This window comes from Carcharodon carcharias, assembly GCF_017639515.1.
Source record: "Carcharodon carcharias isolate sCarCar2 chromosome 29 unlocalized genomic scaffold, sCarCar2.pri SUPER_29_unloc_6, whole genome shotgun sequence".
In the NCBI taxonomy this organism is placed as follows: Eukaryota; Metazoa; Chordata; class Chondrichthyes; order Lamniformes; family Lamnidae; genus Carcharodon; species Carcharodon carcharias.
The window spans coordinates 406,168-418,478 of record NW_024470679.1 but is presented as its reverse complement, the minus strand read 5'-3'; the positions used below and the strand labels follow the sequence as shown (position 1 = coordinate 418,478).

The 12,311-nt window shown below is 54.0% G+C and overlaps 1 protein-coding gene across 5 annotated transcripts in view; it reads right to left on the bottom strand.

The window, feature by feature from the left end:
- Window positions 1-12,311, bottom strand: part of LOC121274113 (Friend leukemia integration 1 transcription factor-like) — a 193,861-nt gene that overhangs the window by 81,809 nt on the left and 99,741 nt on the right. For all 5 annotated transcript variants that reach the window (XM_041181272.1, XM_041181274.1, XM_041181273.1 and 2 more), the window contains exons 4-6: window positions 10,977-11,180; window positions 9,808-9,879; window positions 9,224-9,286 (exon numbers count right to left, since the gene is read on the bottom strand). In XM_041181272.1, coding sequence (XP_041037206.1) covers window positions 9,224-9,286; window positions 9,808-9,879; window positions 10,977-11,180 — 339 coding nt within the window. The remainder of the gene's footprint in view (window positions 1-9,223; window positions 9,287-9,807; window positions 9,880-10,976; window positions 11,181-12,311) is intronic.

The window sequence follows — 12,311 nt, the reverse complement described above, 5'->3', positions numbered from 1 at the left end:
GACAGGAGGTGGGGTGAGTGTACAGAGGAAGACAGGATGTGGGGTGGGTGTACAGAGGGAGACAGGAGGTGGGGTGAGTGTACAGAGGAGACAGTAGGTGGGGTGGGTGTACAGATCAAGACAGGAGGTGGGTTGAGTGTACAGAGGAAGATAGGAGGTGGGGTGAGTGTTCAGAGGAAGGTGGGAGGTGGGGTGGGTGTACAGATGAAGACAGGATGTGGGGTGAGTGTACAGATGAAGCCAGGAGGTGGGGTGAGTAAACAGATGAAGACAGGAGGTGGGGTGGGTGTACAGATGAAGACAGGAGGTGGGGTGAGTGTACAGATGAAGACAGGAGGTGGGGTGAGTTTACAGAGGGAGACATTAGGTGGGGTGAGTGTACAGATGAAGACAGGAGGTGGTTTGAGTGTACAGATGAAGACAGGAGGTGTGGTGATTGTACAGAGGAAGACAGGAGGTGGGGTGGGTGTACAGATGAAGACAGGAGGTGGGGTGAGTGTAAAGATGAAGACAGGAGGTGTGGTGAGTGTACAGAGGAAGGTGTGAGTTGGGGTGAGTGTACAGATGAAGACAGGATGTGGGGTGAGTGTACAGATGAAGACAGGAGGTGGGGTGAGTGTACAGATGAAGACAGGAGGTGGGGTGGGTGTACAGATGAAGACAGGAGGTGGGGTGAGTGTACAGATGAAGACTGGAGGTGGGGTGGGTGTACAGATGAAGACAGGAGGTGGGGTGAGTGTACAGACGAAGACAGGAGGTGGGGTGAGTGTACAGATGAAGACAGGAGGTGGGGAGGGTGTACAGATGAAGACAGGAGGTTGGGTGGGTGTACAGAGGAAGACAGGAGGTGGGGTGAGTGTACAGAGGAAGACAGGAGGTGGGGTGAGTGTACAGATGAAGACAGGATGTGGGGTGAGTGTACTGATGAAGACAGGAGGTGGGGTGGTTGTACAGAGGAAGACAGGAGGTGCGGTGAGTGTACAGATGAAGACAGGAGGTGGGGTGAGTGTACAGATGAAGACAGGAGGTGGGGTGAATGTACAGATGAAGACAGGAGGTGTGGTGAGTGTACAGAGGAAGACAGGAGGTGGGGTCGGTGTACAGATGAAGACAGGAGGTGGGGTGTGTGTAAAGATGAAGACAGGAGGTGTGGTGAGTGTACAGAGGAAGCTGTGAGGTGGGGTGAGTGTACAGATGAAGACAGGATGTGGGGTGAGTGTACAGATGAAGACAGGAGGTGGGGTGAGTGTACAGATGAAGACAGGAGGTGGGGTGGGTGTACAGATGAAGACAGGAGGTGGGGTGAGTGTACAGATGAAGACTGGAGGTGGGGTGGGTGTACAGATGATGACAGGAGGTGGGGTGAGTGTACAGACGAAGACAGGAGGTGGGGTGAGTGTACAGAGGGAGACAGGAGGTGGGTTGAGTGTACAGATGAAGACAGGAGGTGGGGTGAGTGTACAGATGAAGACAGGAGGTGGGGTGAGTGTACAGATGAAGACAGCAGGTGGGGTGAGTGTACAGAGGGAGACAGGAGGTGGGGTGAGTGTACAGATGAAGACAGGAGGTGGGGCGAGTGTACAGAGGGAGACAGGAGGTGGGGTGATTGTACAGATGAAGACAGGAGGTGGGGTGAGTGTACAGATGAAGACAGCAGGTGGGGTGAGTGTACAGATGAAGACAGGAGGTGGGGTGGGTGTACAGATGAAGACAGGAGGTGGGGTGTGTGTAAAGATGAAGACAGGAGGTGGGGTGAGTGTACAGAGGAAGGTGTGAGGTGTGTTGAGTGTACAGATGAAGACAGGAGGTGGGGTGAGTGTACAGAGGAAGACAGGATGTGGGGTGGGTGTACAGAGGGAGACAGGAGGTGGGGTGTGTGTACAGAGGAGACAGGAGGTGGGGTGGGTGTACAGATCAAGACAGGAGGTGGGTTGAGTGTACAGAGGAAGACAGGAGGTGGGGTGAGTGTACAGAGGAAGGTGGGAGGTGGGGTGGGTGTACAGATGAAGACAGGATGTGGGGTGAGTGTACAGATGAAGACAGGAGGTGGGGTGAGTAAACAGATGAAGACAGGAGGTGGGGTGGGTGTACAGATGAAGACAGGAGGTGGGGTGAGTGTACAGATGAAGACAGGAGGTGGGGTGGGGGTACAGATGAAGACAGGAGGTGGGGTGAGTGTACAGATGAAGACAGGAAGTGGGGTGAGTGTAGAGAGGGAGACAGGAGGTGGGGTGATTGTACAGATGAAGACAGGAGGTGGGGTGAGTTTACAGAGGGAGACATTAGGTGGGGTGAGTGTACAGATGAAGACAGTTGGTGGTTTGAGTGTACAGATGAAGACAGGAGGTGTGGTGAGTGTACAGAGGAAGACAGGAGGTGGGGTGGGTGTACAGATCAAGACAGGAGGTGGGGTGTGTGTAAAGATGAAGACAGGAGGTGTGGTGAGTGTACAGAGGAAGGTGTGAGTTGGGGTGAGTGTACAGATGAAGACAGGATGTGGGGTGAGTGTACAGATGAAGACAGGAGGTGGGGTGAGTGTACAGATGAAGACAGGAGGTGGGGTGGGTGTACAGATGAAGACAGGAGGTGGGGTGAGTGTACAGATGAAGACTGGAGATGGGGTGGGTGTACAGATGAAGACAGGAGGTGGGGTGAGTGTACAGACGAAGACAGGAGGTGGGGTGAGAGTACAGAGGGAGACAGGAGGTGGGGTGAGTGTACAGATGAAGACAGGAGGTGGGGTGAGTGTACAGAGGGAGACAGGAGGTGGGGTGAGTGTACAGATGAAGACAGGAGGTGGGGTGAGTGTACAGATGAAGACAGCAGGTGGGGTGAGTGTACAGAGGAAGACAGGAGGTGGGGTGGGTGTACAGATGAAGACAGGAGGTGGGGTGTGTGTAAAGATGAAGACAGGAGGTGGGGTGCGTGTACAGAGGAAGGTGTGAGGTGTGTTGAATGTACAGATGAAGACAGGAGGTGGGGTGAGTGTACAGAGGAAGACAGGAGGTGGGGTGGGTGTACAGAGGGAGACAGGATGTGGGGTGAGTGTACAGAGGAGACAGGAGGTGGGGTGGGTGTACAGATCAAGACAGGAGGTGGGTTGAGTGTACAGAGGAAGACAGGAGGTGGGGTGAGTGTACAGATGAAGACAGGAGGTGGCGTGAGTGTACAGATGAAGACAGGAGGTGGGGGTAGTTTTCAGAGGAAGACAGGAGCTGGGCTGGGTGTACAGATGAAAACAGGTGGTGGGGTGAGTGTACAGATGAAGACAGGAGGTGGGGTGAGTGTACAGATGAAGACAGGAGGTGGGGTGAGTGTACAGATGAAGACAGGAGGTGGGGTGGGTGTGCAGATGAAGACAGGAGGTGGGGTGGGTGTACAGAGGAAGACAGGAGGTGGGGTGAGTGTACAGAGGAAGACAGGAGGTGGGGTGAGTGTACAGATGAAGACAGGAGGTGGGGTGGGTGTACAGATGAAGACAGGAGGTGGGGTGTGTGTGCAGATGAAGACAGGATTTGGGGTGAGTGTACAGAGGAAGACAGGAGTTGGGGTGAGTGTACAGACGAAGACAGGAGGTAGGGTGAGTGTACAGATGAAGACAGGAGGTGGGGTGGGTGTACAGATGAAGACAGGAGGTGGGGTGAGTGTACAGATGAAGACAGGAGTTGGGGTGAGTGTACAGAGGAAGACAGGAGGTGGGGTGGGTGTACAGATGAAGACAGGAGGTGGGGCGAGTGTACAGATGAAGACAGGAGGTGGGGTGAGTGTACAGAGGAAGACAGGAGGTGGGGTGAGTGTACAGATGAAGACAGGAGGTGGGGTGAGTGTACAGATGAAGACAGGAGGTGCGGTGAGTGTACAGATGAAGACAGGAGGTGGGATGAGTGTACAGATGAAGACAGGAGGTGGGGTGGGTGTACAGATGAAGAGAGGAGTTGGGGTGGGTGTACAGATGAAGACAGGAGGTGGGGTGGGTGTACAGATGAAGACAGGAGGTGGGGTGAGTGTACAGAGAAAGACAGGAGGTGCGGTGAGTGTACAGAGGAAGACAGGTGGTGGGGTGGGTGTACAGATGAAGACAGGAAGTGGGGTGAGTGTACAGATGAAGACAGGAGGTGGGGTGAGTGTACAGATGAAGACAGGAGGTGGGGTGAGTGTACAGATGAAGACAGGAGGTGGGGTGAGTGTACAGAGGAAGACAGGAGGTGGGGTGAGTGTACAGATGAAGACAGGAGGTGGGGTGGGTGTACAGATGAAGACAGGAGGTGGGGTGAGTGTACAGATGAAGACAGGAGGTTGGGTGGGTGTACAGATTAAGACAGGAGGTGGGGTGAGTGTACAGATTAAGACAGGAGGTGGGGTGAGTGTACAGATGAAGACAGGAGGTGGGGTGGGTGTACAGATGAAGACAGGAGGTGGGGTGAGTGTACAGATGAAGACAGGAGGTGGGGTGAGTGTACAGATGAAGACAGGAGGTGGGGTAAGTGTACAGATGAAGACAGGAGGTGGGGTGGGTGTACAGATGAAGACAGGAGGTGGGGTGAGTGTACAGATGAAGACAGGAGGTGGGGTGGGTGTACAGAGGAAGACAGGAGGTGGGGTGTGTGTACAGATGATGGCAGGAGGTGGGGTGGGTGTACAGAGGAAGACAGGATGTGGGGTGGGTGTACAGATGATGGCAGGAGGTGGGGTGAGTGTACAGAGGAAGACAGGAGGTGGGGTGGGTGTACAGATGATGGCAGGAGGTGGGGTGAGTGTACAGATGATGGCAGGAGTGTCTGTTTCAATATCAGTCAACATGGCGAAGGCAAGGGAATCTGGGTGGACAGGAGTTTGGGGGATTAGAGCTTGGAGAATATCGGCAAACACTTAGTGGATTTAATCAATGAAAACAGAATTGGGAATGAGAATATAGAGAAAAGAGATGATGGAGAGAGGGAGGTGGAGATGGGTGGACCTGGGTCACACCGTAACCCCTGGATCACACTTCAACACCCAGATCCAACACCTGGCAGTTAAAAGTAGGGAAAATCCCAAGATATTCTATAAGTATATCAATGGGACGAGAATAACCAGGAAAGGAGTAGGGCCCATCAGCGACCCAGGGGGTAATCCATGGGTGGATCCAGAGCACATCGCTAGAGTGTTGAATGAATACTTCACATCACTCTTCACTCAGGAGAATGAGGATGAAGGTATCGAACTCGGGGAGAGAGACTGCGAGGTTCTTAAGCAAATTGATATAGGGAGTGACAAGGTATTGGAGGTGTTGGCAGGCTTAAAATCGGACAAATCTCCAGATCTGGATGATTTGTGTCCCAGACTGCTGAGGGAGGCAAGGGAGGAGATCGCAGGGGCTCTGACCCAAATGTTTAATTCCTCTCTGGCCATAGGGGAGGTGCCAGAGGACTGGAGAACAGCTAATGTGGTTCCGCTGTTTAAGAAGGGTTGTAGAGATAAGCCAGGGAACTACAGGCCAGTGAGTCTCACGTCAGTGGTAGGGAAACTATTGGAGAACATTCTGAAGGAGAGAATCTATCTCCACTTGGAGAGGCAAGATTTGATCAGGGATAGTCAGCATGGCTTTGTCAGAGGGAGGTCATGCCTAACAAATGTGATTGAATTTTTTGAGGTGACCAGGTGTGTAGTTGAGGGTAGATAGAGATGTAGTTTATATGGATTTCAGCAAAGCCTTTGACAAGGTCCCACATGGGAGACTTATAAAGAAGGCAAATGCACATGGGATACAGGGTAATTTGATGAGGTGGATTCAAAATTGGCTTAGTTGTAGGAGACAGAGGATGATGACAGAAGGATGCTTTAGTGACTGGAAGCCAGTGTCCAGTGGCGTACCACAGGGATCTGTGCTGAGTCCCCTATTATTGGTCATTTATATAAACGACATAGATGACTATGTGGGGGGTAGGATTAGTAAATTTGCGGATGACACAAAGATTGGCCCGGTGGTTAATAGTGAGGTTGAGTGTCTTGAGCTACAGGAAGATATAGACGGGATGGTCAAATGGGCAGATAAGTGGCAGATGGAATTTAACCCTGAAAAGTGTGAGGTGATACACTTTGGAAGGAGTAATTTGACAAGGAAGTATTCAATGAACGGCATGACACTAGGAAGTTCTGAGGAACAAAGGGACCTTGACATGTGTGTCCATAGATCTCTGAAGGTGGAGAGGCATGTTAGTGGGGTGGTGAAAAAGGCATATGGGACACTTGCCTTTATCTATCGAGGCATAGATTACAAAAGTAGGGAGGTCGTGTTGGAGTTGTATAGAACCTTGGTGAGGCCACAGCTGGAGTACTGTGTGCAGTTCTGGTCGCCACATTATAGGAAGGATGTGATTGCACTGGAGGGGTGCAGAGGACATTCACCAGGATGTTGCCTGGGATGAAACATTTAAGTTATGAAGAGAGGTTGGATAGACTTGGGTTGTTTTTGTTGGAGCAGAGAAGACTGAGGGGTGACCTGATCGAGGTGTACAAGATTATGAGGGGCATGGACAGGGTGGATAGGGAGCAGCTGTTCCCCTTAGTTGAAGGGTCAGTCACAAGGGGGCATAAGTTCAAGGTGAGGGGCAGGAGGTTTAGGGGGGATGTGAGGAAAAGCTTTTTTACCCAGAGGGTGGTGACGGTCTGGAATGCGCTGCCTGGGAGGGTGGTGGAGGCGGGTTGCCTCACATCCTTTAAAAAGTACCTGGATGAGCACTTGGCACCTCATAACATTCAAGGCTATGGGCCAAGTGCTGGTAAATGGGATTAGGGAGGTAGGTCAGGTGTTTCTCACGTGTCGGGGCAGACTCGATGGGCTGAAGGGCCTCTTCTGCACTGTGTGATTCTGTGATTCTGTGAAACACCCCAACACCCAGATCACACCCCGACACGCGGATCACAGCCCAACACCCAGATCACACCCAACACCCACATCACGCCCCAACACACGGATCACACCCAACACCCACATCACACCCCAACACACGGATCACACCCCGACACGCGGATCACACCCCAACACACGGATCACACCCCGACACGCGGATCACACCCCAACACACGGATCACACCCCGACACCCAGATCACACCCCAACACCCAGATCACACCCCGACACGCGGATCACAGCCCAACACCCAGATCACACCCAACACCCACATCACACCCCAACACCCGGATCACACCCCGACACGCGGATCACACCCCAACACACGGATCACACCCAACACCCACATCACACCCCAACACACGGATCACACCCCGACACATGGATCACACCCCAACACCCACATCATACCCCAACACCCGGATCACACCCAACACCCGCATCACACCTCAACACCCGGGTCACACCCAACACCCGCATCACACCCCAACACCCAGATCACACCCAACACCCGCATCACACCCCAACACCCGGATCACACCCCGACACCCAGATCACAGCCCAACACCCGGATTACACCCAACACCCGCATCACACCCCAACACCCGGATCACACGCCGACACCCGGATCACATCCCAACACCCGGATCACACCCCAACACCCGGATCACACCCCGACACCCGGATCACACCCCAACACCCGGATCACACCCAACACCCGGATTACACCCCAACACCCGGATCACACCCAACATCCGGATCACACACCAACACCCGGGTCACACCCCAACACCCGAATCACACACCAACACCCGGGTCACACCCCAACACCCGGATCACACCTCAACACCCACATCACGCCCAACACCCGGATCACACCCAACATCCGGATCACACACCAACACCCGGGTCACACCCCAATACCCAAATCACACCTCAACACCCACATCACGCCCAACACCCGGATCACACCCCAACACCCACATCACACCCAAAACCCGGATCACACCTCAACGCCCACATCACACCCAACATCCGGATCACACCCAACACCCGGATTACACCTCAACACCCACATCACACCCAACACCCGGATCACACCTCAACACCCACATCACACCCAACACCCGGATCACACCCCAACACCCAGATCACACCCAACACCCGGATCACACCTCAACACCCACATCACAACCAACACCCGGATCACAGCCCAACACCTGGATCACACCCCAACCCCCGCATCACATCCAACACCCGCATCACACCCAACACCCGGATCACACCCCAACACCCGGATCACACCCCAACACCCGGATCAAACACAAACACACGGATCAAACCTCAACACCCGGATCACACCCCAACACCCGGATCACACCCCAACACCTGGATCACACCGCAACTCCCGGATCACACCCCAACACCTGGATCAGACCCCAACACCCGGATCACACCCAACACCCGGATCACACCGCAGCACCCGGATCGCACCCAACACCCAGATCACACCCCAACACCCGGATCACACCCCAACACCCGGATCACACCCCAACACCCGGAGCACACCCCAACACCCACATCACACCCCAACACCCGGATCACACCCCAACACGCAGATCACACCCCAACACCCGGATCACACCACAACACCCGGAGCACACCCCAACACCCACATCACACCCCAACACCCGGATCACACCCCAACACCCACATCACACCCCAACACCCACATCACACCCCAACACCCAGATCACACCCCAACACCCGGATCACACCCCGACACCCAGATCACACACCAACACCCGGATCACAACCCGACACCCAGATCACACCCCAACACCCGGATCACACCGCAACACCCAGATCACACCCCAACACCCGGATCACACCCCGACACCCAGATCACACACCAACACCCGGATCACAACCCGACACCCAGATCACACCCCAACACCCGGATCACACCGCAACACCCGGATCACACCCCAACACCTGGATCACACCCCAACACCCGGATCACAACCCGACACCCAGATCACACCCCAACACCCGGATCACACCCCGACACCCGGATCACAACCCGACACCCAGATCACACCCCAACACCCGGATCACACCCCGACACCCGGATCACAACCCGACACCCAGATCACACCCCAACACCCGGATCACACCGCAACCCCCGGATCACACCCCAACACCCGGATCACACCTCAACACCTGGATCGCAGCTGTTTCAATATGCCCCTTGGCCAGGGCAGGGTAAGAGCTGTTTAAAACTGAATAAAATTCTCGAACAAACTGGATCTTTGACCAGGAGGGGCCTCACCTTTCTGGATGGTGTTTCCACAACCCGACCAACTGGTCCTGCGGACTTCCTCGTAAGAAACTTCTAGAAAGGTAAGTGGAGAATAGGAGCAGAATGGGGGGTGGGGAGGGTAGGAGACAGAGAGAGAAACAGGAAACATCAGCCACAATCGGTTCAGGCACCCCTCCCCCTCACTCACTGTTACCCCCTCACCCTCCCCCTCACTCACTGTTACCCCCTCACCCTCCCCCTCACTCACTGTTACCCCCTCACCCTCACCCTATCCTCCCTGCACCCTTTTCCTCTGCAGATCTACCTGGTTCTCTCCCCCTGTCCCGGCCTCCTTATTCACATCTTTTCCCTCCAGTCTCTCCCCTCCTCCCTCTCCTCCACCTCCATCCCTCCCTCGCTCTGTCTCTCTCTCTCTCTCTGTCACCCCTTCCCCCACTCACTCTCCATGTCTCTCCATCCCTTTCCACCTCCATCTCCCCTTCTCTCCCCTCTAACTTTGCTGCTCTTGTGCTAACTCCATCTCTCCCCCTCCCTTCCCCTCTCCCTCCGTCCCTCCGCTCCTCGCCCCGCTCGCTGACTGTTTAGTCACGTACCTGTTTTCACTGGAGCACGTGCTGTTTGCTGACTGTGTGAGCTGGAGTTTGGATAGCTGAATGTTGGGCTGTCTGTGAACAGATTCCAGAGTTATTCCGATCACTTCCCTTCACATTTACAATCTTCACACAGACTGATAACCTCAGGCTTCAATAGACCAATACATTAATCCCCAAACATGTTCCACAACCCTGCTCCGGGTGTATTGCTGTGAGGGGAACTTCCAGGTGGTGGGTGTTCCCCATGTGTCTGCTGCCCTTGTCCTTCTAGATGGTAGAGGTCGTGGGTTTGGAAGGTGCTGTCGAAGGAGCCTTGGTGAGTTGCTGCAGTGCATCTTGTAGATGGTACACACGCTGCTGCTACTGTGCTTCGGTGGTGGAGGGAGTGAATGTTTGTGGATGGGGTGCCGATCAAGCGGGGCTGCTTTGTGCTGGATGGTGTCAAGCTTCTTGAGTGTTGTGAGAGCTGCACTCATCCAGGCAAGTGGGGAGTATTCCATCCCACTCCTGACTTGTGCGTTGTAAATGGTAGACAGGCTTTGGGGAGTCAGGAGGTGGGTTACTCATCACAGGATTCCCAGCCTCTGACCTGCTCTTGTAGCCACAGTATTTATATGGCTGGTCCAGCTCAGTTTCTGGTCAATGGTAACCCCCAGGATGTTGATAGTGGGGGATTCAGTGGTAGTAATGCCATTGAACATCACGGGGTGATGGTTAGATTCTGTCTTGTTGGCGATAGTCATTACCTGACACTTGTGTGGTGCGAATGTTATTTGCCACTTGTCAGCCCCGAGCCTGGATATTGTCCAGGTCTTGCTGCATTTGGACATGGACTGCTTCAGTATCTGAGGAGTTGTGAATGGTGCTGAACATTGTGCAAGCATCAGCGAACATCCCCACTTCTGACCTTATGATGGAAGGAAGGTCATTGATGAAGCAGCTGAAGATGGTTGGGCCGAGGACACTACCCTGAGGAACTCCTGCAGTGATGTCCTGGAGCTGAGATGACTGACCTCCAACAACCACAACCATCTTCCTTTGTGCTGGGTATGACTCCAACCAGCGGAGAGCTTTCCCCACGATTCCCACTCACTCTAGTTTTACCGGATGCCCAGTTCTCTGAACCTCCCACTCTGCTGTCCCACTCCAGAGTCACTCGCCAGACTTACTCTCTCGGAGATAGTTGAGGTGCGAAAGCAGGATCTCTGTGTTGTAGGTTGTGGTGAGACGCATCACGTCATCTTTGGTCAGCTTGCAGAGTTCCTTCCCATCGATGTTCTGGAAAAGGGAGCTGTCCACATCTGACAGGTTATATTCCTTCACTGCCCAGTCCAACCACTGTCTCACATGGTCCTGGGTCCAAACGCACGGGTCTACAGAGAGGGAGAATGGGGCAGAGTCAGCAGCTACGCCCTATATCACAAGCCCGGAGCTCACTGCCCCACATTCACCCCTCCCTCTCTCAGCTGTTGGATGGAGGATGGGGGAGGGCGGGTGTGTGTTTAGAGTGAGGGGGAAGAGCAGCCTGAACCCTTGGGCAAAGCTGACTTTATCACTCATGAGGCATTTAAAATAGGGGATCAGTTACTGTCGAGGGATACTGAAGGGGAAACTGAGGGCATTGATTGGGGTAGGGAGAATTGAGGGGATGGGTGAAGGATTTGCTATTTTAATGGTCTCAGGAGTTCCTGTAGCACTAGTGGACGGTGTCGGCTTTATCTTCGCCGTTCCCCCTCACTCCCTGACCCAGAACCCAGTCCAGCCCACGTCAGTCAGTGAGGGAGAACACCTTCCCATCCTGACCCCAGCACCTCCCCACTCCAGTGTCTGCAGGGCGCTCCCCCCGCCCCCCCACTGTCCCACAGTCAGAGCTCAGTCTCCACACCCTCCCGAATCTCACCACCCCCCCCCACCTCAAATAAAAGTCTAAACATTTCTCTAGCGCCTGTCACCTCCTCAGGGTGGCCCGAAATGGTTCACAGCCAATGCCGGACCTTCTCTGAAGTGAGGTCACTTTTGTAAAGTAGGAAACGCAGCAGCCAACTTGCGCACAGCAAGATCCCACGAACCGCGAGATAATGATGTTCCAGATCATCTCATAGAGTCAGAGAGTTAAACAGCACACAAACAGGCCCTTCGGCCCATCGTGTCTGTGCCGGCCATCAAGCCCCCATCTATTCTAAGCCCGTTTTCCAGCACTTGGCCCCTAGCCCTGGATGCTGTGGTGTTTCAAGAGCTCATCTAAATACTTCTTCAATGTTGTCAGAGTTCCTGCCCCCACCACCCCCTCAGGCAGCGAGTCCCAGATCCCAACCACCCTCTGGGTGAAAAAAATCCCTCCTCAAACCCCCTCTAAACCTCCTGCCCCTTCCCTTGAATCTATGCCTCCTGGTTACTGATCCCTCCACCAAGGGGAAAAGTTTCCTCCTATCTACCCTCTCTATGCCCCTCTTAATTTTGTATAATACCTCAATCAGGATCCCCCCCCCACCCCACAAGCCTTC